Below are 21,206 nucleotides of genomic sequence, written 5' to 3'. Positions count from 1 at the left end.
TCTTAAGGTGTCAGCATAATAAGACATTTTGGACTATTTCATGCTCCCAACTATGTGGGAACAGTTTGGGGATGGCCCCTTCCTGTTCCATCATGACTATGCACAAGGTCCATAAAGACATGGATGAGTGAGTTTGGGGTGGAGGAACTTGACTGGCCTGCACCTCAACCCGATAGAACACTTTTGGGATGAATTAGAGCGGAGACTGCGAGTCAAGCCTTCTCGTCCAACATCAGTGCCTGACCTCACAAATGCGCTTCTGGAAGAATGGTTAAACATTCCCATAGACACACTCCTAAACCTTGTGGACGGCCTTCCCAGAAGAGTTGAAGCTGTTATAACAGCAAAGGGTGGGCCAACGCAATATTGAACCCTACGGACTAAGACTGGGATTCCATTAAAGTTCATATGCGTGTAAAGGCAGGTGTCCCAATACTTTTGACAATATAATGTGTATATACTGTGTGTGTGTATATATGTGTGTGTATATATATATATATATATATATATATATATATATATATATATATATATTTATCTCTAATGTCTTTTCTGCTCTAAATAAATATGCGCAATGATCCATTCTTTCAGTTATAAGCAGCCTTGCTAAAGGTTGCCTGTTCCCCACCAAAACATCACTTCATCATCAAACTAGTGTTTTTGCCCTGTTCCTCTTGTCAGGCCCTGTAAGTACATTGTAGTTGATTTAAAATGGCCCTTTTATTTATATGTATATATCTATATACAGTAGAACATATGGTTTGTTTGAATCAGCATCTTACCTTCTCATAATTTTCTCTAGTACGTTTGCCATACGTGGCTTTTTGTGACCAAGTTAAAGGAATTAAGATTTTGATGCTTCTGATAAACAGTCTTTGCTTGGTTGCATGAAATAAATCATGTGTAGCTTCCTTTATCATTAGCTACAAAGCACAGAGAAAACAGAGTAACAAATTAGTACAGAGACAGTGACAAAAGCAAGTGCATTATACAATAACCCACAACAACCAAATAGATTTCATGTTTCCACCACAAAACAATGCAAGAAGTGGTAGATGATTACTGATTGTGTTGGTTTAGTGTACATTGTTCTCCGTGTTTGTAGTGCTACCCCCATAGAAGCCGCTAAATAGAATGGGTCCTCTGGTCTTTGCCTCAACCTCCTCAAGAACCTCAGCTCCTTTGACACATTGAGTTGAGTGTAGGGGCATGCAATGACACAGAGACTCACTGAAACTAGTACTTGGCAATCAGCAGTAACACCTTGATAAACAGGCATTAGGCAAGCAGTAAAGTGACTTAAAGCACATCTTCCCTGCATCTAAACACCACAATCCACTATTTAAAAAATGTTTTAATATTCAAAGCAAATTCCCCCATCCATCCTTGTCTCCATGTTTTATTTTGTTGAAAAACACCCCCTAGCATTTCTGACCGTGGACATCTTCAGTAAGGGCAAATGATTCATGTAGCATTTACTTCCTGGATTCTGTCTGCCTTTAGCTCAGGGATGTATGCAGAAGAGTGTGCTTAGCTGAGAAAACCTTTCCTTCCCTTCCTAAAGACTCCTGGGACGTATGACATAATTTGCCTAGGCAAGAAAGCAGCATGTAACTAAAGAAACATAAAAAAATAAAAAAAAATTAAAACAAGTAAATACAGTGCCTTGAATAAGTATTCATACCCCTTGAAATTTTCCACATTTGGTCATGTCACAACCAAAAACGTAAATGTATTTTATTGGGACTTTATGTGATAGACCAACACAAAGTGGCACATAATTGTGAAGTGGAAGGAAAATGATAAATGGTTTTCAAAAATTTTTACAAATAAATATTTAAAAAGTGTGGTGGACATTTGTATTCAGCCCCCCTGAGTCAATACTTTGTAGAACCGCCTTTCACTGTAATTACAGCTGCAAGACTTTTTGGGGATGTCTCTACCAGCTTTGCACATCTAGAGAGTGACATGTTTGCCCATTCTCTGCAAAATAGCTCAAGCTCTGTCAGATTGGATGAAGAGCGTCTGTGAACAGCAATTTTCAAATCTTGCCACAGATTCTCAAATGGATTTGGGTCTGTACTTTCACTGGGCCATTCTAACACATGAATATGCTTTGATCTAATCCATTCCATTGTAGCTATGGCTGTATGTTTAGAGTCGTTGTCCTGCTGGAAGGTGAACCTCCACCCCAGTCTCATGTCTTTTGCAGACTCTAATGCCACGTACACACGAGTCGGAATAAACTCTGAAGGTTTCTCAGACGGAATTCCGCTCAAGCCGTCTTGCGTACACATGGTCACACCAAAGTCCGACCGTCCAGAACGAGGTGACGTACAACACATACGACGGGACTAGAAAAAGGAAGTTCAATAGCCAGTAGCCAATAGCTTCCGTCTCGTACTTGCTTCAGAGCATGCGTCGTTTTATGGTATGTCGGAACAGCATACAGACGAGTGGGTTTTTAGTTCCGTCTGAAAAATGTAGAACATGTTCTCTACCTAAGTCCGTCTGAATTTTCGACGGGAAAAGTCCGATGGGGCATACACACGGTCGGAATATACGATGAAAAGCTCCCGTCAGACTTTTTCTGACAGATATTCTGCTTGTGTGTACGCGGCATAACAGGTTTTCTTCTAAGATTGCCCTGTATTTCGCTCCATCCATCTTCCCATCAACTCTGACCAGCTTCCCTGTCCCTGCTGAAGAAAAGCATCCCCACAACATGATGCTTCCACCACCATGTTTCACGATGGGGATGTGTTCAGGGTGATGTGCAGTGTTAGTTTTTCGCCAAACATAGCATTTTGTTTTTAGGCCAAAAGTTCAATTTTGGTCTCATCTGACCAAGGCACCTTCTTCCACGTTTGCTGTGTCCCCCACATGGCTTCTCGCAAACTGGAACTTCTTATGACTTTCTTTCAACAATGGCTTTCTTCTTGCCACTCTTCCATACAGACCAGATTTGTGGAGAGCACGACTAATAGTTGTCCTGTGGACAGATTCTCCCACCTGAGCTGTGGATCTCTGCAGCTCCTCCAGAGTTACCATGGGCCTCTTGGCTGCTTCTCTGATTAATCCTCTCCTTGCCCAGCCTGTCAGTGTAGGTGAACGGCCCATGTCTTGGTAGGTTTGCAGTTGTACCATACTCTTTCTATTTTTGGGTGATGGATTGAACAGTGCTCTGTGAGATGGTAAAAGCTTGGGATATATTTTTTTTTATAACCTAACCCTGCTTTAAACTTCTTCTTCACAGCGTTATCCCTGACCTGTCTGGTGTGTTCCTTGGTCTTCATGATGCTGTTTGTTCACTAAGGTTCTCTAACAAAACTCTGAGGGCTTCACAGAACAGTTGTATTTCTACTAAGATTAAATTACACACATGTGGGCTCTATTTACTAATTTGGTGACTTCTGAAGGCAATTGGTTCCACTAGATTTTAGTTAGGGGTATCAGAGTAAAGGGGGCTGAATACAAATGCGCGCCACACTTTTCACATATTTGTAAAAAATAATTAAAAACCATTTATCATTTTCCTTTCACTTCACAATTATGTGCCACTTTGTGTTGGTCTATCACATAAAATTCCAATAAAATACATTTACGTTTTTGGTTGTAACATGACAAAATGTGGAAAATGTCAAGGGGTATGAATACTATTTCAAGGCACTGTATGTATACCTTCCTATTTATTTATTTTATGAGGATTAAAAATAGCCAAAGTTGATTGGGTGAGTCAGATTCCACTTTATTATATTGTCCCTAAGCAAAGCTGATAACAAAGAAAACATAAAATTGAATCAACAGTGATAGTTATACTATTGGCACACAGAATGTGGAGTGGTAAAAACTAAGTATAAAGCTACTTTCACACTGGGGCGTTTTTCAGGTGCTAAAGGGCTAAAAATAGCACCTGTAAAGAGCCTAAAAAACGCCTCCCCTGCCACCCCAGTGTGAAAACCCAAGCGCTTTCACACTGGGGCGGTGCGCTTGCAGGAAGGGAAAAAAAAGTGTTGCAAGCAGCATTTTTGGGCGTTGCCGGAGTGGCGAATACACCGCTCCTAAAACGCCCCTGCCATTGAAATCAAAAGCCAGCGCTACTGAAGCGCCCGCAAAGCGCTTCGGCAGCAGTGCTCTGTGGGCACTTTTAACCATTTTTTGGCCGCTAGCGGGGGTTTAAAGCGCCCCGCTAGTGGCCGGAAAGTGCCGCTAAAACGACAGTAAATCGCCCTTAAAATAGCAGCGCTTTACCTCTGACACCCCTCCGCCCCAGTGTGAAAGTGCCCTAAAAGTAACACTTGGTTTCCAGATTAGCATAAACAGAAATGGAAATTTGTTCCTCTTGTGGGACTTTGGAGGGAAAAGGCTACACTCGCAATTACTCCAGAGTAGCCTTTTCCCTCCAAAGTCCCACAAGAGGAACAAATTTCCATTTTTGCTTGTATTTTGGGGATGTGGGTTAACCCTACTCTATAGACCAACTTAGCACCACCCTCCCTCTTTGATCAGCATAAACAGCAGCAACGCCACCGTAGGTTCAGCAATGGGCGGTAATGAAACTTAATCTACCAAATGTGAGACTATACTGCCAGAGTGCATCAATGGTGGTTAGGATAGGCCTAGACTGACTGGTATACACTGCCTGCGGAAAAGTAGTCGTAAATGGAAAGAGACAGGGGGGAAATGTGTGGGGTGATTCAACAGGAGGGACAGTCTCTTAAGTGGTTCTTCTGCCAGCTATCTTTTGGGCTTTTTAAGAAGCGTTGGTACACTTTTTGGTAATCTTAATAAACCATAATGCAGTGTGGGGAAGTAAAGATGCAACAGGTTAGACACTGAAACAGTTTTCACAAAGGGGTAAGGTATAAATGCATGGTAGGTAATGCACAAATGTGATGTGGTATGCCTAATGTCCTGCTAACAGGGCATATAGTGGGCGATGAGCCCTCTCACTGGTCCCTGCGATTCAGCTGGATGCTTGCAGTAGAGATGGGGCACCCCACACTGTCACTCACTGATGCTTACAAAGACTTGGGTGGGAATCTGTGGGTGAGAGGTGTCTCCAGTCCCTCTACAGCAATGAATGCAGCGCTCAATGGGACCAGTACCAAAAGAACTTTGGCAATAGTAGTTCTCAATATAGTTCATTTATTGGATGCACAATTGAAGTAGAGCAACAGAGGGCATTGTCTCCTTCTCCATGTTGCTGTCGCCCAGTATCTGGCTACATGTTATTGATTTTAAAGGGTCAGTTTTTGGCAGATTCTGGAGATTTAAATCACTTGGCATTGTATTATCTTTTGGGAACCATATTGGTAAGAGAGATGTGTGTTCCTGAGTCTGCACGCCTGTGGTCATTATCAGGTTTTCCAACAATTCTGCTGAATCTTTATGTTTTAGAAAATAAAACAGTAGTGGCTAACCCCTGGTGGAAAGGAAAGTCAGGAATTATGGCGGGAAGATTTCATTGTTGTTGTAGTATCCAAGAATATAGGCGTTAACACAACTCTGGCTGGATCGATTGATCTATCTACTAATCAATTTTATTTACATATAAAGGCAACACAGTAGCTATGTGATTGGCAGTCTTGCCTTCTTCTGGGTCCCATGATTGAATGAATGTAACCTGGAACAATATTTACCGGTATGTCTTCTTCATGTGTTCTTTAGTCTCATGAGGGCCGCTGGGAGGAACCAGACCGTGGTGGAGGATACAGACATTCAACACATCCAGAAGTATGTTGGATTAAGAGATTCTCTATGTGGTTTTGTTGTGCAGCAGAGAAAGTATTCCACAACTGGGTGCTGGACCCGGCAAAACTATGCTTTTTTTTCTTTACAGAAGCTTTTTGTTTTGATATTTTTTCAGTAACAGGGTCACTAACAGTCTGCTGCAGGCAGGAGGAAACATTAACTCTCCTCGGTGATCAGACAACAAGTCACAAAATAAGAGGCTGCAGCAGTAGCTGATCTGTGTTCTAAAGTTATGAACACAGCCTAGAACTGTACAAGCTCCACAATTTGCATGACTGTGTGACCATCTCAGTCCAGGGCATAGATGCTGGCCCCTGACATGCTTATACGATGATGTGTCTGTCCTTCTCCAGAAACAAAATAAATTAAGTCAAGGGAAGTACTGTAATAAATACCTGGTTACACATATACATTGCTTAGCATGCTGCATTTAACATGAAAAATATATCTGATGTTAGATTAAATAACAACTTATTTGACAGACAATTATGTTTATCAATATACTTGGTAAACCAGAATTGATATTTATCCTTAAACAGTGGTTTGGGGTTGGGGGGGATGGGTCACTTTTACATAAAGTAACAAATCACTTTATTTAACCACTTGCTGACTGCCGTACATTTAAAAATGGCCTGTCACCAAGTGGTTAATACCAGGATCTGTAGCCACGATCCTGGTACCATTTTTTATTTCAGCTGGATCACTTTTAAAGTGTAGAAGCAGCTAACCAAGCATAATCTGTGCTGGGTTTGCAGCTTTGGAGGGCAAAGGAGAAATCAAGGGTCTAATAAACCCCTGATGTCTCCATAAAGAATACCTGTCACTTGCCCAAAGCTATCACAAGGGGGCTTGTTCACCCTTTTGTGATAGCATTTGATTTAAATGAAAAAAAATAAATAAACAGAAAGTGTAAATAGTTCTCGTATGCATATGAAAATAACGATTGCACCATACATGTGAGGTATCATGCGAACATCAGAGGTAGAGCATTATAGGGCCCTAATTCACAATTAACTCTAAACTGATAACCTGTAAAGGCTTTTATAGCATTGCCTGTGGACAATTTTAACTATCATAGTTTGTTGCCATTTCACAGGCATGCACAATTTTAAATATTGACATGTTTGGTATCTACTAATATTAACCATTCTGCACTAGAGTGAAAAAGCAAACGTTTAATAGTGAAACAACAAACCAGCTGCTGTGCTAAAAACATACCTAAGGAAAAAAAAAAGTATATATATATATATAATATATATATATATATATATATATATATGTACAATATCTCACAAAAGTGAGTACACCCCTCACATTTTTGTAAATATTTTCTTCTATCTTTTCATGGGACAACACTGAGAAAATGACACTTTGCTACAATGTAAAGTAGTGAGTGTACAGCTTATATAACAGTGTAAATTTGCTGTCCCCTCAAAATAACTCAACACACAGCCATTAATGTCTAAACCACTGGCAACAAAAGTGAGTACACCCCTAAGTGAAAATGTCCAAATTGGGCCCAATTAGCCATTTTCCATCCCTGTGTCATTGTGTCATGTGACTCATTAGTGTTACAAGGTCTCAGGTGTTATCGTTCTCACTGGTCATTGGAAGTTCAACATGGCAACTCATGGCAAAGAGCTCTCTGAGGATCTAAAAAAAAGAATTGTTGCTCTACCTAAAGATGGCCTAGGCTATAAGAAGACTACCAAGACCCTAAAACTGAGCTGCAGCACGGTGGCCAAGACCATATAGCGGGTTGACAGGCCATGGTCGACCAAAGGAATTGAGTGCACGTGCTCAGCGTCATATCCAGAGGTTGTCTTTGGGAAATAGACATATGAGTACTGCCAGCATTGCTGCAGAGATTGAAGGGGTGGGGGGTCTACCTGTCAGTGCTCAGACCATATGCTGCACACTGCATCAAATTGGTCTGCATGGCTGTCGTCCCAGAAGGAAGCCTCTTCTAAAGATATTGCACAAGAAAGCCTTCAAGCAGTTTGCTGAAGACAAGCAGACTAAGGACATGGATTACCGGAGCCATGTCCTGTGGTCTGATGAGACCAAGATAAATTTATTTGGTTCAGATGGAGTCAAGCGTGTGTGGTGGAAAACAGGTGAGAAGTACAAAGACAAGTGTATCTTGCCTATAGTCCAGCATGGTGGTGGGAGTGTCATGGTCTGGGGTTGCATGAGTACTGCCGGCACTGGGGAGATACAGTTCATTGAGGGAACCATGAATGCCAACATGTACTGTGACATACTGAAGCAGAGCATGATCCCCTCCCTTCTGAGACTGGGCCACAGGGCAGTATTCCAACATGATAACGACCCCAAACACACCTCCAACAGGACCGCTGTCTTGCTAAAGAAGCTGAGGGTAAAGGTGATGGACTGGCCACATATGTCTTCAGACCTAAACCCTATTGAGCATCTGTGGGGCATCCTCAAATGGAAGGTGGAGAAGCGCAAGGTCTCTAACATCCACCAGCTCCGTGATGTCGTCATGGAGGAGTGGAAGAGGACTCCAGTGGCAACCTGTGAAGTTCTGGTGAACTCCATGCCCAAGAGGGTTAAGGCAGTGCTGGAAAATAATGGTGGTCACACCAAATATTGACACTTTGGGGCCCAATTTGGACATTTTCACTTAGGGGTGTACTCACTTTTGTTGCCAGGGGTTTAGACATTAATGGCTGTGTGTTGAGTTATTTTGAGGGGGCAGCAAATTTACACTGTTATACAAGCTGTACACTCACTACTTTACATTGTAGCAAAGTGTCATTACTTCAGTGTTGTCACATGAAAAGATATAATAAAATATTTACAAAATTGTGAGGGGTGTACTCACTTTTGTGAGATACTGTATATATCTAAATGTAAAATGCAATAGTTTAATTTCATTTATTCATACTTTTGTTCTTGGGTTTTTGATTTCCTTTGAAGTAAAAAAAAAAAAAATATATATATATAGATAGATAGATAGATAGATAGATAGATAGATAGATAGATAGATAGATAGATAGATAGATAGATAGATAGATAGACAGATAGATAGATAGATAGATAGATAGATAGATAGATAGATAGAGATATATATATATATATATATATATATATATAAAATTTACATTTCATTATAAAGGGATAACAACCCCCTTTTAATGTTCACAACTAATGGCAGTAGGTTAGAACTCATGAAATTTCACATAAAATATCCTTGATGGTTGGTGTGTCATTCATTAAAGTTGAAATATAATTTTAACTGCTTCCCGACTGCCTCACGCACATATACTGCGGCAGAAGGGCATGTACAGGGAGATTAACGTACCTGTACGTTGCCCTTTAAGAGCCAGCTCGCGGGTGCGCGCGCGCCGTTGGGAGCTCCGTGATTGCGCGTGCCACCGGGAGCTCCGTGATCGTGGGTCCCGCTGACTCGATGTCCGCGGGGATACCCGCGGTCGTCTCACAGTGAGGAAGAATGTTGAGATGCTGATCTCCCCGTTCTGCCTAATTACACTGTCACTGATCACAGCTCCCTGTAATCGGGAGCGGTGATCAGTGTCGTGTCAACACACCCCTCCCCCCCACAGTTAGAATCACTCCCTAGGACACACTTAACCCCTACAGCGCCATCTAGTGGTTAACCCGTTCACTGCCAGTCACATTTACACTGTAATCAATGCATTTTTAATCGCACTGATCGCTGTATAAATGTGAATGGTCCCAAAATCGTGCCAAAATTGGCCGACGTGTCCGCCATAATGTCGCAGTCACGATAAAAAACGCTGATCGCCGCCATTACTAGTAAGAAAAAAAATTATCAATAAAAATGCCATAACACTATCCCCTATTTTGTAGACGCTATAACTTTTGCGCAAACCAACCAATAAACGCTTATTCCGATTTTTTTTTTACCAAAAATATGTAGAAGAATACATATCGGCCTAAACTGAGGAAAAAAATGTTTTTTATATATTTTTGGGGATATTTATTATAGCAAAAAGTAAAAAAATAATGCAATTTTTTCAAAATGATCGCTATTTTTTTGTTTATAGCGCAAAAAATAAAAACCGCAGAGGTGATCAAATATCACCAAAAGAAAGCTCTATTTGTGGGAAAAAAAAGAACGTCAATTTTGTTTGGGAGCCACGTCGCACGACCGCACAATTGTCAGTTAAAGCGACGCAGTGCCGTATCGCAAAAAGTGCTCTGGTCTTTGGCCAGCCAAATGGTCCGGGGCGTAAGTGGTTAAGTGGGCTTACCTCTTGCAAAGCCACTCCAGGCAAAAGAGGGGGTGGTGTGTCAGAATTCAGTACTCCTCGTCTTCATTGCTCTCTGGTATCCTGTTGAAGGTATACATTTCACCCTATCTATTGCTGTGGTAACAGTGGACCCCATCACAATTATTTCTGCCTCTGTTTCTATGAAGAATGCAGTAGAGCCGCTTTTCTCAACCGTTTTTACAATGAAGGAATACTTGAAATAATTTTCAGGTCTCGGGGAACCCTTAACAATAAATACTATTTCTACAGATTACATTACATTAGCATAAGCAATAAATTGAAGTTAAGAATAAATAAAAACAAGGAATGTGGAGTACTGAAAGAGGAACTCCAGTCAATTTTGTTTGTTTATTAAAAGTCAGCAGTCTGCTGACTTTTAATAAACAGCCGCCCGCCTGTCCCAGGATCCAGCAATGTGCTCACTCGAGCCGTCCTTTTCCTCGCTGCTCTGTCCCCTGCGCCAGCATTTCAACTGTGGGTACATTGCTTTGACAGCTTGCAGCTTCACAGCCGGGTGCACACTGTGAGTCGGGCTGCACACTCTGAATGGTCCTTCAGTTTCCACGGACCCGTAATGTGTCCCAGAAGACTGCAGGGTGGGGGAGAGAAGAACTTCCACTTGGATCGTTTATGTGATCTGAGTGGGAGTGGGCACCTCCCCCCTCCTCAAAAAAAGTGATATTTGTTGAAGGGGGGGGGGGGGGGGGGTGAGGTCTTGAAGTGGAACTTCCACAGGGCTGCTCTATATAGCGAAATTATTTCCATAATGAAATAAAGCAAAGATAATGGGTAGAAAAGAAATGCAAACAGTGAAAATTGTTGTGTTCCCTCACAATGGTGTTCAGAAAAATGACCTCTTATACAGATGGTCAGTGAAATGCCCACTTACAGTATTGGTCAGTGTAGAAGGCCCCCTTAGGTTAGTGGTCATAGGGAAATGGCCCCCTTACACTGGTGATCAGTAAACGAAGGGACCCTTTAACCCTGGTAGTAGAAAGAATGTCTCTTATATTGGTGATCAGTGGGAAGAATGCTCCTTACATCAATGGTCAGTAGGAAGAATTCTTCCCTTAAAAATAGCTGGTGTCATTGGAGGCTTATCTAGGAGGCAGAAATTGCGCATTGCTTAAGGATCCCCTAGAACCCCATAGAAACCTCTGAAGGTACAATAGAGTTGCACAAAACTTTAGTCAAGAAAGACTACACTAATGCCGCGTACACACGGTAGGAATTTTCGATGTTCGATGTGAGCTTGTTGTCGGAAATTCCGACCGTGTGTAGGCTTCATCGGACATTTGTTGTCGGAATTTCCGACAACAAAAATTTGAGAGCTGGATCTCAAATTTTCCGACAACAAAATCCGTTGTCGGAAATTCCGATCATGTGTCCACAATTCCGACGCACAAAATTCCACGCATGCTTTGAATCAAGCAGAAGAGCCGCACTGGCTATTGAACTTCATTTTTCTCGGCTCGTCGTACGTGTTGTACGTCACCGCGTTCTTGGCAATCTGAATTTCCGACAACATTTGTGTGACCGTGTGTATGCAAGACAAGTTTGAGCCAACATTCATCGGAAATAAATCCAGGATTTTGTTGTCGGAATGTCCGATCGTCTGTGCGCGGCATAAAGGATGCATCGTACAGAAGTTCAGTATCGAGTGTCCTTTAGCAGCTTCTCTTCTGAGGATATAAAGAGAGCCCCAAGGATGATGACACAGGTTGCTTGGCTGGAAAACAGAGCTTCTAGCTTGTCATGGGATTGCCCTGGATAGAGGTCTTCACACCAATGTCCATAGACAACAGAGGATGAAAAACTGTCACCCCAACCAAGACAGAAATTAACACTTGGTAGATTTGCTCCTTAAGACTCGGTTCACATATATGGGAACGGGATGCGTTTTGAACCACATCTAATTTGCATACAATGTGAACTGAACAGCTTTCAATAAAGCCGGTTCAAATATATCCAAGGTGGCCACGGCCTGTTTTCAAAAATAGTTCTGTGCGCTGAAACCGCAGCTGGACATATGTGAACCGAGTCTTAAGAGAATCTGTCAGTTTGCGTTTTTGTGTGGTGAAAGTAAGCTTTGGTGTGTGTGGGTTGGTGGTCTTGGAAGAGAAGGCAAAGTGACAAATTGTCTTTAACCACTTGCATGTACGCATGTACATTTACGTCGGCAGAATGGCACGGACAGGCAAATGGGCGTACAGATACGTCCCTTTAAATTTCCACCGTATGGTCGCGTGCGCGCCGCCGGCAGCGAGTGTGCGACCCTGCCGCAAGCTCCGTGAGTGTGATCACAGGCCCGATGTCCGTGGAGATACCCGCGATCGTCTCACGGAGAGGAAGAACGGGGAAATGCTGATGTAAACAAGCATTTCCCCGTTCTGCCTAGTGACAGGACACTGATCACCACTCCCTGTAATCGGGAGCGGTTATCAGTGTCGTGTCACACATAGCCCATCCCCCCCACAGTTAGAACACATCCCTAGAACACATTTAACCCCTGCAGAGCCCCCTCCTGGTTAACCCTTTCACTGCCAGTCACATTTACACAGTAATCAATGCATTTTTAATCGCACTGAAAGCTGTATAAATGTGAATGGTCCTAAAATAGCGCCAAAAGTGTGGGATCTGTCCGCCATAATGTCGCAGTCACAACAAAAATCGCTGATCGCTGCCATTACTAGTAAAAAAAAATTATTCATAAAAATGCCATAAAACTATCCCCTATTTTGTAGACGCTATAACTTTTGCACAAACCAATCAATAAATGCTTATTGCGATTTTTTTTTTTTTTACCAAAAATATGTAGAAGAATACATATCGGCCTAAACCGAGGAAAAAAAATGTTTTTTTATAAATTTTTTGGGGATATTTATTATAGCAAAAAGCAGGGGCGTTGCTAGGGGGTGGCTTTTGGGGCTATAGCCCCGAATCTGGGGCCAATAGCCCTGAGTCTCTGCAGGGGAGGGGAGGCTCTCTGGGGACCCTTATGTAAGTGGGGGGGCTCTCTGGGGACCCTGATGCAAGGCAGAGGCTCTCTATGGACCCAGATTTAAGGGGGAGGCTCTATGGGGACCCTAATGTAAAAGGGGCTCTCTGGGGACCCTGATGTAAATGGGGGGCCCTCTGGGTACCCTGATGAAAGGGGGAGGCTCTCTGATGTAAGGAGGAGGCTCACTGGGGACCCTGATGTAAGGGGGGCTCTCTGGGGACCCTGATGTGAGGGGGGACTCTCTGGGGACCCTGATGTGAGGGGGGACTCTCTGGGGACCCTGATGTGAGGGGGGACTCTCTGGGGACCCTGATGTGAGGGGGGGGGGCTCTCTGGGGATATATATACACACACACACGTATATTACTGTATATACATGTGTATGCCCGCCCAAGCGTATGACTTTCTTTACTACGCTGCTATGGGCTCTAGCCCCAGATCTTTTGTAGACCTAGCAACGCCCCTGGCAAAAAGTAAAAAACATTGCTTTTTTTTCCAAAATTGTCGCTCTTTTTTTGTTTATAGCGCAAAAAATAAAAACCGCAGAGGCGATCAAATACCATCAAAAGAAAGCTCTATTTGTGGGGAAAAAAAGGACTTCAATTTTGTTTGGGAGCCACGTCGCACGACCGCGCAATTGTCAGTTAAAATGACGCAGTGCCAAATCGCAAAAAGCGCTCTGGTCTTTGGCCAGCCAAATGGCCAGGGGCTTAAGTGATTAAGATACAGTTAGTTATCTGAGCCTGTGCAATGCTCTTACCTGTATTTTTTCTATAATGATATCATTTTCAGGCACTGCAGGGTGGATTGCAATCACAATGTCGTCATATCCTCCATCGGTAAGTTTCACCGTAGAAAAAGAGAAAACCACAGGGCAGAAATGGAATCCCAGTAACATCAACAAAGGCCAGGCCGCCATCCTGTGACACCTTCACCCAGCTCCTCTCCTCATTTATGTGTGTGCTCTGATATGCTATGAAAACTTTTCATAGAACTTTATAGGATTTTATTGCTCCATGTTTCAAGCTATTGGTGGACAGCGCAGTCCGGCCAGGTAGTTGTATACATTTATAATACAGGAAATCACAGCTGAGCTAAACTGTGAACAGAGCAATTAAACACTGAAAATAGAACCAGCTATTGTTTGTGCAAAACTGACACAGGCAACCAACGTAATATTTTTAACTACAAGGACCCCACCCTCAAGTTCACGTCATTTGATACCCTTTCTATGGAAAAATGCACATTTCTAATAGACAAATTTAAAAGCCCTGCGTGTAGTCAGTTTACCTTCTGAGTGTGCCGTAGCTGAGAAGGTAAAACATAGCTCCCAACTGTCTCTGATTTCGAGGGACTGTCCCTGATTTGGAGAAATGTCCCCCTGTCCCTCATTCCTCCTCATTTGTCCCTCATTTTGGTCTGATCTATATAGATGTATAAAAAATGCACTTTTTATCTATGAAAAAGTGTTTTACAGCGCTAAACCTTTCATCTGATTTCTAAATTGCTGCATTTGTAAATTCCAAAAGCCAATATAAAGGAATAGTAGTGGTAAAAAAGCACTTTTGGGTTGAACCAATCTTTTATTTTTTGTATAACTCTCCTTTAAGGGGGCGTGGCAAGGGGTGTGTCCCATGCCTGCATACTTTTGCTGATAGATGTCCCTCATTCCCATCTCTAAAAGTTGGGGGATATGGGTAAAATGCTAGTAAAGTATAGAACCCCTGTTAAGGTTAGAACTCCTGTCAGGTTTTACTGCTTTCCAGGACTACCTAACAAAGATTTTCCCTTACTCACTATCCCCAGGAACAACCTGTTTATCAGACAGAAATATGAAGGAAACAGCAGACAGACGTTCAAATGCGTTTTTTTTTCTTAAAATACCGGTACTTTATTTTGATCCGGTATTGCATGTTAAATAAATGTATTTTTTTAAGTTAAGTAGGGGAAGGCTAGAACCTCTGTCAGCTTCTTATTGTTGTCTGTTTTCCTGTTGCTGATTTCCCCTTGCTTCCTGTCAGGTGAAATGAATTTAATTTTTGGACAGAAAGTGAGGGGAAACTTCTCTGGCTTGACAGGGCTTTCTAACCCTTTCCTACTCTATCCAAAAATTAAATATATATTTTGGCTAGAAATACACTTTAAAAGGCAAAAATGTTTCTGCTGTTTTGTCTGTTTAATGTGTATCTAACGCCAGAAGCAACATTTTAATATATTGCAGCTTACCAAGGATTTTTTTTTTTTTTTTACTGTCACATGAGCTGACAAACCCTACATTTTTTATGTATTTAATTTTAGAATGCCCATGTATGGTTTTTCCTTTATGATGCACACACCTATACAGTATGTGTGTGTATATGTGTAAATATAATTTTTATTGTTGTGTACTTTTTATGACCTATGAAATTCTTTAGATCAGTATTTTTGTAGTATACCAGCTTCAGATTCATTTGATTTTAATTAATTTTAACTACTTCCCGACCGTAGGACATCCATGGACGTCCTTAGGTTTAAGTGGTTATACCGGGATGATGCCTACAGTCACAGGCATCATCCCGGTATCTTTTTTTTTCAGCCATCATTCCCTCTTTTGTATTAGCCATTGGTTTGCTTTTACAAGCAGCAGGAGGGGACATTACCCCCTCTCCCACCGGTGCCTCTTCAGGCTCTCCTATGTGATTAGAGGGCACTGGGATCTGGTGCTTCCCCAGGGTTACCACAGAGCCATCCATGAACCACATGGTCCCCAGCCATTTCTATGCTCCTGGGATTCTGGAAGTGATGTCATGACATCACTTCCGGTTTCGGCAGATGTAAATACTGCCATTTTTTTTGCCTGTAAAGCAGAGGTCAAAGTTTTGTTTCTTTATCTCATGCTTTCCAGGGTAGAGGATAGATTTGAGCTCCCATAGATCCCAGATCTCTCCATAAAGAGGACCTGTCATGCCTTATTTCTATCACAAGGGATGTTTACATTTTTTGTGATAGGAATAAAAGTGCTTAAAAAAATTAAAGAAACCATGTAAATAAGTAAGTTTTAAGTACCATAGTTTGGGACCATTCCACTAGCGTGCACAGTTTGAAAGCATGACATGTTAGGTATAACTTTACCCGTAACATCATGTTTTATATTTTAACAAAAAATCAGGTTGTATATTGTGTTTTTTGTTTTTTTGTTTTTTGCATTAAAATTCCTTAAAGTATATATATTTTTTAAATTGCACTTGAAAAGTTGCTGCACAAATACTGTGTGACAAAAATTGTAACTCCACCCGTTTCATTATCTATGGCCTCTGCTTCTATATATATATATATATATATATATATATATATATATATATATATATATATCATGCTTGAGGGTTCTGAGTAATTTTCTAGCAAGGTAATTATGATTTTTACATGTAGGAGAGAAATGCCAGAATTGGCCCGGTAGGGAAGTAGTTAAATCTTATTTCTTAGCCCTGATGAAGGGGGAGTTCTGAGCCCCCAAAATGCTATGACTTTATCCTCTGGCCTTTTATTAAGAACAATAAACTTCTACTCGACTGGCACTAAGGGCCCTTACATACAACCACACATTAGGGTGCACGGCCATACAGAATAAAATGCATCTGTTGTGGTATCTGCATGCAAATTTAAAATTTTACATTTCATGTGAATGTATAACTATACGTTAGACCTTTTAATATTGCATAACGATTTATTTTTATAAGTGGAATACGTTAAGGCATTGAGGATGCTGAACTATTGGTTTGCGCCCTTCCACTAAGTCATGTATGCTTGCAAATCTGTTCCAGCAGACTAATTATATACTACTTCTATGCATTAGTGAATGTTTTTAAGTGTTAACCTTAGAGCCCTTGCACACTGGGGCGGTTTGCAGGCGCTATTGCGCTAATAATAGCGCCTGCAAACCGACCTGAAAGTGCCGCTGCTGTGTATCCAGTGTGAAAGCCCCGAGGGCTTTCACACTGGAGCGGTGCGCTGGCAGGACGGTAAAAAAAAATCCTGCCAGCAGCATCTTCGGAGTGGTGAAGGAGCGGAGTGTATACCGCTCCTTTACCGCTCCTGCCTATTGAAATCAATGGGACGGCGCGGCTATACCGCCGGCAAAGCGCCTCTGCAGAGGCGCTTTGCGGTGGTATTTAACCCTTTCTCGGCCGCTAGCGGTGGGTAAAACCGCCCCGCTAGCGGCCGAATACCGACGGTAAAACGCCGCTAATAATAGCGGCGTTTTACCGCCGACGCCGCCCCCCGCCCCAGTGTGCAAGGGCTCTTAGGCTGGGGTATAGCTGTGTCTAATTAAGCACTTTGAGAGTACATAAACTTTTTCCCCTTCAGTACCCACTATCCCCTTGATTAAGCCCTGCTGTGGGTTAAACATGTTGGGTGCATAGCTTTGGGTGGGAGTGAACAGTGTTGTCATTTCAATAAACCTTGGCTGGACTTGACCATCTTTGTCGCACACATCATTTCCTGTAATGCATGTCAGTGGGAACAATTACACTACAGCTGTGGCTCCCAGGCATCACAGCAACAGATGGATTTTATTCTGTATGGCTGTACACCCTAAGGGCCCTTCCACACTGGGGTGGGGGTGGCATCGGCGGTAAAGCGCCGCTATTGTAGCTGCTAATTGCTAAAGGCCAAGAAAGGGTTAAAAACCACCGCAAAGCGCCTCTGCAGAGGCGCTTTGCCAGCGGTATAGCCGCGCTGTCCCATTGCTTTCAATGGGCAGGAGCGGTGAAGGAGCGGTATACACTCCGCTCCTTCACCGCTCCGAAGATGCTGCTAGCAGGACTTTTTTTCCCGTCCTGCTAGCGCACCGCTGCAGTGTGAAAGCCCTCGGGGCTTTCACGCTGGAGACAAAGCAGCAGCACTTTCGGGTTGGTTTGCAGGCGCTATTATTAGCGCAATAGCGTCTGCAAACCGCCCCAGTGTGAAAGGGCCCTAATGTGTGGTTGTGTGCAAGGTCATGGTCATGTGCAAGAGCCCTAACTTTTACACTTTATTACTTGGTGATCAAGCCAGTAACACACTTGCTGTCTTCCTGTCCTGACTATACTTAGTCCTCCACTCTATCTATGGAGGCGCAATGTAGCCCATGTTGGACAGCAACATTGCCAACCTGCATAGAAGGTATTGCTAGATGGACTAGTAGATTTAGAATGGATAATTGACTAATAAATTAAAGCCTAACTCCAACTAACTATTGTAAGCAGTTACAGCAGCAGGTTTGTATATATTATTTTGATATAAATGTAATTCACATAAACATAGGCTGCTAACAATACTGTACTTACAACAAATGTTTGTATTGTTAGCAACCTATGTTTATGTGAAATAAATGAATATCAAATAATATAATATATACATATGTGATCTGAATTCAAACCCCAATAGGTGTGAGAATGAATAGTGGTGCTAACATGATAAATACCTGCTAAAAATATATATATTTTTAGCAGGTATTTTTCATGTTAGCGCCACTATTCATTCTCACACCTATTGGGGTTTGAATTTGGATCACATATTTTCATTGTTTTAAGTGGCAGCTATAGGATTGTATTTGATCATTCCTCAGAGCGCAGTGGTGGCTTTACGGGTAGAGGCGGATTTACTAGTAAACCAATAGTTTGTACATATTATATACATACATGTGCCTTTTGAAGATATTTTCTATGTAATTAATGATTGTTATATGTCTACTTCTAGAAGCAAATATACCGATTATCCCCTGAGAAAGGAAAATAAGTCTGAAACGTTGGGTTTCACCACTACAATTCACCTGGACTGACCTGAAGTTTTAACACAGGTAGTTCTTTGGATGGATTAGATGGTTATAGGGTATTCAGAAGCATTGGCTTATAAGATGTTCATATGTTGCTATGTTTTTCTGTTGGGACCTCTGTCCTTTCTATGACTGTCTTTAAATAAAATAAAAATATTTTTATACAAATTCATATCTGAGTCTGCCTCCAAAGTCCATGGGGGTTTTCCTTGGTGCACGATGTACACATTCAATGATTGATGTTTAATCTATTTGGATGGTGGCAGACTACAATACTACACATTCCACCCTTGAACTATATTGTATATAGGTATAAATTTACTCAGCGCAACCTCGTCTTTTATATTTTACCACAAATTGTGGTAGTTTATGTGCACATACAATGGCTAATGAGCAAATAGATACCCAACATGTAAAACCTTAAATTTGTGTGCTCCCATGAAATGGCAAAAAAAATGAGTACCGTATATTTTCCATAGGTGGCGCTTCAAAAGCCCCCTATAGGTCATCAGTTTAGTGTTACAGAGGAGGTCTTGTGCTAGAATTATTGCGCTCAATCCAGCATTTGTGGCGATATCTAACATGTGTAGTGCAATTGACAGTTTAATGCGCAGGTGCCCCCCGTCACGTGCATTTATGTTTGTACGTGCGTACATGTGGGTGGCCTCAAAAGAAAAAAAAATGTGTGTGTGTGTGTGGTGGTGGTGGTTGTGGTGGTGGTGGGGGGGGGGTTGGTGTGTTATGTGCTTTGGTGTAACTATTTTTTTGCAAAAAAAAACTTTTTTTTTTTCTTGCCATAACTTTTTTTTAAATCACACTGGGGACACAAAATCCCCTATGTAATGATAAAGCCAACATACTGTGTGTGTGTGTGTGTGTGAAACTCATACCCCCCCCCCCCCCCCCCAGCTGTCAGGTCTGTACGACGTATGGACCTGGCAGCGAAAGGGTTAAACGAGTAAACACACAAGTAAATTATTGCACTCAAATGTCAAAAAATGTATTTTTGTTTTACTGCTCTGTACAATGCTGTATTACTGATCTTTACTCAGCTATGTCCCATAGACAACCATGCATCTCATTTCAGATCAGTAAAAAACCTCCACGTTTTACTCTTGTGTGCAACAGGTCCTAAGTTTTCTTTTTTGGGAAAGTGAAGTCTGTAACTTTAGTTCTGCTTTAACGAATAGTTGGATAGAGGATTTTTATTTTCAGCCCCATGTCAATTTTTTTTTTTTTGTTAATCTCATTGGGTTCTACTAAAATTAACTGTCACTTTTATTTGAATAAAAAGGCTTCCTTGTCCTTGTGTGCTAGCTTTGTAATGAGCAATACCGTTTATAATTGTTAATTTTAAATTACAGTTAAATGGCTACATTAAAGATCTTAATTTTTGTGCTATCAAAGCTTTGTAAATTGAGCCTACTGGGTTCTTTAAGGCTAAACTCATACACAGGTGTTTTATTCCTTTTGTTAGTATTTGAATCCTTTGCAATGTACTGAAAATGCATTGCTGCCAATGGCAATATTGTCCACCAATCAGTGATCAGTGATTCTAGTTGTCTCTGGGCTCAGATGAAATTAACTGCCACGTTTTTAAAAATAAGACTCAACCAATCAATGATCAGCTGAACAGTTCAACACAGTTCTGGGCAGTGTTCCATATAATCTGATCGGCTAGCTTGGTCTTAGGTGACTCACTATGACATCATCAGGGAAAAAAACCTACATAAACAGCTGCAGCTCACAGTGTGGCAGTTTATCTTGCACTCGAGCAGTGACAAGACGTGTGCGATTTGTTCAGCGATTACACATCTTTATCTCCTAATTTATTTGACATACTCAAAAGCTTTGTGATCAAGATTTTCCTTAACGTTATTTATTTTCTTTGTCACATTTTCAATTTTTGTGATAAAGCTTTAGAATGAGCTTCTTAATAAGAGTGCTACTATTTCTGTGCTTTCTGCACCTGGCAGCAGGTAAGTTTTTATATAATAATTTCTAATTTTAGACCTTTGAATGTAAATATCTAAATCAGTGGGTTTAATTATGCTTTGGCACACGGAGGGGGAATGTTGTTTGCAGCCATATAACTGATTTTTTGTTTTCAAATATTACTGGCTGAAAATAACTGTCAAAATTGCAGCTTGTTTAAAAATAGGAATCCATGTCCTGGTGTGCTAGCTTTGTTAATTGAGTTTAAAGCATATATTAATACAAAACAGCGTCTTCCCCAGTAACACACCTTCTGCCTTAGACTGGCTATACACATTATCCTTTAGATCTACCACCAACTGCCTGATTTTATACTAATCAACTCGGTTGTTTAGGTTTGCCCTAGTATTATATAGGGGATAGATAAATTGTACAATCA

General features: G+C 41.5%; 1 protein-coding gene across 1 annotated transcript in view; it reads right to left on the bottom strand.

Annotated features, from left to right (window-relative positions):
- Positions 1 to 14,031, bottom strand: part of LOC141103706 (calcium-activated chloride channel regulator 1-like) — a 61,301-nt gene extending 47,270 nt beyond the window's left edge. Inside the window, exons 1-2 of the mRNA XM_073593599.1 lie at positions 13,799 to 14,031; positions 783 to 923 (exon numbers count right to left, since the gene is read on the bottom strand). Coding sequence (XP_073449700.1) covers positions 783 to 923; positions 13,799 to 13,957 — 300 coding nt within the window. The 5' untranslated portion in view covers positions 13,958 to 14,031. The remainder of the gene's footprint in view (positions 1 to 782; positions 924 to 13,798) is intronic.
- Between the last annotated feature and the right edge of the window lie 7,175 nt (positions 14,032 to 21,206).

Source organism: Aquarana catesbeiana, linkage group LG07, assembly GCF_042186555.1.
Source record: "Aquarana catesbeiana isolate 2022-GZ linkage group LG07, ASM4218655v1, whole genome shotgun sequence".
Classification (NCBI taxonomy): domain Eukaryota; kingdom Metazoa; phylum Chordata; class Amphibia; order Anura; family Ranidae; genus Aquarana; species Aquarana catesbeiana.
The sequence above is the reverse complement of the archived record's forward strand: the minus strand, read 5'-3'. Positions and strand labels throughout refer to the sequence as shown.